Below are 5,161 nucleotides of genomic sequence, written 5' to 3'. Positions count from 1 at the left end.
CTTGAACCATGCTGGCACCAGGGACAGACAGGCATGAAAGATTAATGTAATCTTGCATACAATGATGCACATTCTTACACAGAAAATCCATCTGCAATGTCATGTCAGTCAGCAGAAATCTTTGATGGGTGGATACAGCTGGGCTGTCTCTTCTGGCAGAGATGCCCTAGAAAATGCTAACTGTGGTTGAGATGCTTGGTGCCATCTGCAGTGTGCCAGTTTATCCTGTCTTCGCTGGCATTTACAATACTGCATAGAGCATCATGACTGTAGAGACGATAGGGAGTGACAGATTCATTTCCTCGGAGGATCCAGCTCTGGTGAGTCTGTGCCACCCTCCTCCTTGGCTTTGGGTCTGTTATCATTGGTATTGGCTTTGCTTTATATTTTCACATCCAACTCCTCCTTTTAGTCTAGCAGTTCCAGATACAGTTCTAGTATGTAAATCTTACACTAACCTTTCAACTAATTTATTCGTGTAAGGTTGCCAAAGTGAATTAACATCGTTTGATGCCAGCTAATATGCCTTATTTTCAAAATACTACTGTTCTTAGGCTTCTGATTTAAAGAAAGTGTGTCTTATTTAGGGAACACTAAACAGACAGGCACCAAGATAAATTAACCAACTGCTCTGTGTGGGATATCCCCAAATGACTTATGTAGTTGGAACAAATATATGACCCTCTTTTACATAAAGCTATAAAACACATCAGGCAAGTAACACTGAATCCTCTTTCCCGTGATTAAAATATAAATATTCAAGAATAAATGTCGTTTTATGACTTGACCATATGTTTATCATATTTTCCTGCCAAACCAAGTTAAAGTGTAGATCATTGTTTAAGACTTTCACTTTGTGTGTGTGTGTGTGTTTTTTTTAAATAGTAACAGAATATGAAGGACATGCTCTGTCACTGCTGAAGGAATGTGAACTAGAGGAATTTGATGGGTAGGTTATATTATTAATCTATATATCATATAGCTTATGTTATTAAATGTTTTCATTAGTTTCTAGCCATATATTTGGAACTTTTAATTTTTAAATATTTGTGATGTATGTAATTAGGCTTTCTTTCATATCTGTGTAATAACAATTAATAAAAATAATGGTACAGCATGGCCATCCACCTCTGAAGATCGAGCATAGGAAAGCAAAAGGAGAAATCTACTTATCTACACTGGGAAATCCAGTATACCATATTATACTTACCTAATATGTATACATTTGCATCTGTAGTTCTTAATTCTTAAATCATGTGAATATCTAGAAAAGCACTGATGGAAGATATTATATTGGTCATATGGTATAACTCTACTATATCCTCTTTTGCAAATTTATTGAGAGTGTTAATGGTTACCCATTGGTTATTTGGCTGTGATTGATTGAGGGTAAATATAAAAACAAATATTATTTTCAGATTGAGCAAAAGATGTTAATTTTAATTATCTCTATAACTTAGTGGCTACCCAATATATGTGTCATTCACAGTAGGCATTGGTAACTGTTGTGTGCAATACATCATTGTATGTAGAAATTTCTCACTGAAATGCAAATATTAGAAACATGGCAAGTGACATATACTTTAATAGCCATTTTTTTTTTAAATTAGGTGAATCAATTTGCTAAAGTGCTGGATTGATGTTTAACACAAAAATATATTCTTTCAGGGAAGATTTTTCTTTCAAGAGTAGATATTATCGAGTTTTAAAAGGTGGCAAGTATGTGAACTATTTGTCATATGGTGATGGGCAGGGGGCAACAAAAGACTCAGAATATCAGGAAGGGCAGTTGAGTTTTTCAACCAAAATGAAAGACTTCACTCTTCCCAAAGAACTAGAATGTTTTAGGGAGGAAAGTGATGTAATTAAAATGGAGCGTTAACAGGGTTGTTTTTCAGAAACAATATATTTGGTGAGAAAAAAACATTAGATGAAGAATAAAGTTTGATAAATAAAATGACTTTTTTCAAAAAGCAATTTAATAGAAAGGAGTAAATCTAGATAGCAATATTATATAAATATTGAGGATGAGTATGAGGTAGGGGATTCCTTCAAATGTTTATACTTAGAGCTAGACAGATTGATTAATAGGCTAGATTTAGGAAATTATCTTGCAAGTATATAATTTAAGAAAAGCAATTGGAGGAATCATGCCCACTGCCTTAATATGGTGCATAGTACTGAAAAGCAGCTTGTGAGTATGTATAAGTGTGGCTGCATTTCAAATACATTCTCGCTTCAAAACATGAAACATGATTATATAAATAATGAAAAGAACAAATATCATAGATACTAAACCTGGTCTTGCCCATCAGTATTATTAAGTGTTCTGCTAAATGTGGTATCTATACTATTCAAGGACCAAGAAGAACTTTGCAGAGTGATGGAAGACTATTTTTTAAGTGCAGTACAGTAATATTTTTCTTTATCTGAACATTTAATTCTTGTTTATTTCACATGTCAGATGTTATTTTGTGGTGCAGCACTAAAAAGAGAGATAGATCCTTTAGTTATTACCTACATTTTTTTAAGCACATAGTTTGACCTAATCATTATTATGAATTGAGTTCTATTAATTAACTGTTTTTAACTTTACAGCATGCTGATTTATTTAGGACTTATAATAATTTTAAAATTCTATCAAGTCATCTATTTCCTACAATCCTTTAAATATCTCATTTATTTCCAAGGGCCCAATTTTTCCATTGTGAAATGATACGGTGGTTGGGATAACTATATTAATAAAATGGTTTAGGTTTTTAGACATAAAGAGGTTAAGATCCAAGGAAGATTCTATATACATTATTTAGTAAAGCAAAATGATTTGGTAAATAATGTTTAATAAATTTTATTTGCTAAGATTAATGAGTTACATGTTTCTATGAAGACACATTGTGACATATTTCTACAGCCAACAGGAACAGTGGATCAGTACTAATGACAGCTGGTGTGCAACTCCAGTATGTTCTAGAAAACACTCAGATCCATTGCTAAAATTGTAGGAGTGTCAGTTTCCATATTGCCCCCTATTTATACTGTGCATGAATAGGAAGTTTTTTAAAAGCAAAGAGAAGAGTAGTACCAGATGCATAGACTTGAAGCAGTAACAGTTGAATTTATAAGTGTTAATATAGTTAAACTAATCTATAGCTCTCGTGCAATTATAAATATGCCAATATTTTCCTATTTGTTTCAGTGTTTTTAAATTTTTTTTCTTCTTTTAATTTCACCATTAACTAGACTCTCAATAATTTAGACATTATTTGGCTAACATTGATATTTTATCACATTGACCATGATATCTGTGTAACTAGGTAAAGTTTAAAAAAAAAAAAGGCATCTCTTTTCCAAATGAACGTTTAAATCAAAAATCCAGTAATATATAAAACATTTCAAAGATGATATTGGTTGATAGACAAATACAGCAGTACCCATTTAAATTTTTTCTTTTTACTTTTTATAAAGAGAAATAAGATATTAGCCCCTAGTTGCACTTTTCAAGACAGGATTATTCTACTTGGGGTCATGGCAAGAAGGGGTCTACTCATTCTGAAAACATAAGATGTACCACATGCAAAAGATTAGTTGTTCTAAGGTTTATGTTTTAAAGTAACCTTTAAGTGTGATTAAATTAACTCATTATAACAGGTTGGGATTTTTTCCCTCATTTTCTTGTATCTAGACTCTTGTGATATATTTGTATTAAGTATTTTCCCTAGGTCGAGTCATACCTGGAGATGCTCTTAATGATCTAGCAGTTGTCAACAAAAGTAAATATATTTCATCTTAACTCATTTAATTCCATATTAGTTATAATGGTAAACTGATTTTCAAAATAATAAAAGTCTCATATGGCTATTTTCATTAAATTTTATATACAGGAAAGGAATATAATATTTTGAATAGTAGTGCAGTGTCTAAGGCCAAATTGTCTTGTTTCAAGTCTTCATTCTATCACTTACTATGATATGATTTTGGAAAAGTTACTTAATCTTTATATGCCTTAGTTTCCTAATCTGTAAATTGACAGTAAAAGTATCTATTGCACACAGTTATTGTTCATATTAAATGAGTTAAGACATGGAGAGTGCTGAGAACAGTGCCCAGTACATAGTAATTACTCATTGTGTGTTACTTTATCATTGTAATTAGCATAATTTATTACAGTTTCAAAATATTTAACACTGCATGCGTTAACGATAAAATTTCAGAGGTTTTCTAGCAGAGCATGTTCATAGAAAGGCCATCTCTATTAACTCTAGAAGTGAGTTAACATGTATACGATACTATAACTGGATGCAGGATTCTAGGAGTCAGATGTTGCCATACTGTGTGGAAGAGTTGAGTTCTTTGGTGCCAAGTTAGATGCTTTGTTGGATGACTTCAGTGCTCCTTTTAGGCCACACACCTCAGCAGGTAGACAGACATGGATCCGGAAGTTATAATTTAAGTTTACAGAATGTTTGGGGCTCTCAGAGAGATCTTTAAAAATCATGCAGATAAGGTTCAGATCAAACCTTGACTTGCCATTCATAGAGATGAGGCTAATGCCTACTTTATAGAAGTCTGAGGGTTTAATAGAAGAGAGCCAATGTATCATCTGACATAAAATTGCCCCTCAGTAGATATAATCACTTTTCTCTGAATCAGAGGCCACAATGTGAATCCTTGGAATCAGTTCAGGAATAAAATAATACTCCTAGCCCCCAAATGATCTGGGTCATATTGCATGTCCTGGAGTCTCTTCTAACTAGGGTGGACCTGGATAGCCCAGGATATGTATAGCCATAGAGCTAAACCTCAGCTAGATGCAAGGGGTTGGGGTTGGCCGGGGCGAGAGGAGGCGGGCGAGCAGTGGGGCAGGCTGAAAGCAAGGTGGAAGGAATCGTTGGAAAAAGTTCCCTCAGCCTCTGAATTCACCAACCTGCAGAGCTTCCTGAACTTAGGGCACCAGTAACTCCTGTTGATTATGGCCCGTAGGCTGTTTTGTTTGGCACATAGATATATAGAATGCTAGTTACTAGTATTTACAAATAAAGAGACTCACCCCCAAATCAGGATCTGTGTCTTCTCTAAGAAAAATCATAAGATGTGGTCCTCCAGGCCTGCCTCCCATGTGATGAGTGGGTGGGGGCTAAGGAGTGCCTCTCCTTTAAACTGA

At 34.0% G+C, this 5,161-nt stretch overlaps 1 protein-coding gene across 3 annotated transcripts in view; it reads left to right on the top strand.

Moving 5' to 3' along the window:
- The window catches only part of CERKL (ceramide kinase like), a 93,787-nt gene that overhangs the window by 72,137 nt on the left and 16,489 nt on the right, over positions 1-5,161 (top strand). The window contains exon 5 of one of the 3 annotated variants that reach the window (XM_006921252.3): positions 886-949. The exons of the other annotated variants lie outside the window; for them this stretch is intronic. Within the exon in view, the coding sequence (XP_006921314.1) occupies positions 886-949 (64 nt within the window). The remainder of the gene's footprint in view (positions 1-885; positions 950-5,161) is intronic. 3 annotated transcript variants of the gene reach the window in all.

This window comes from Pteropus alecto, unplaced genomic scaffold (genome assembly GCF_000325575.1).
Source record: "Pteropus alecto unplaced genomic scaffold, ASM32557v1 scaffold3, whole genome shotgun sequence".
NCBI classification, from domain to species: domain Eukaryota; kingdom Metazoa; phylum Chordata; class Mammalia; order Chiroptera; family Pteropodidae; genus Pteropus; species Pteropus alecto.
The sequence above is the reverse complement of the archived record's forward strand: the minus strand, read 5'-3'. Positions and strand labels throughout refer to the sequence as shown.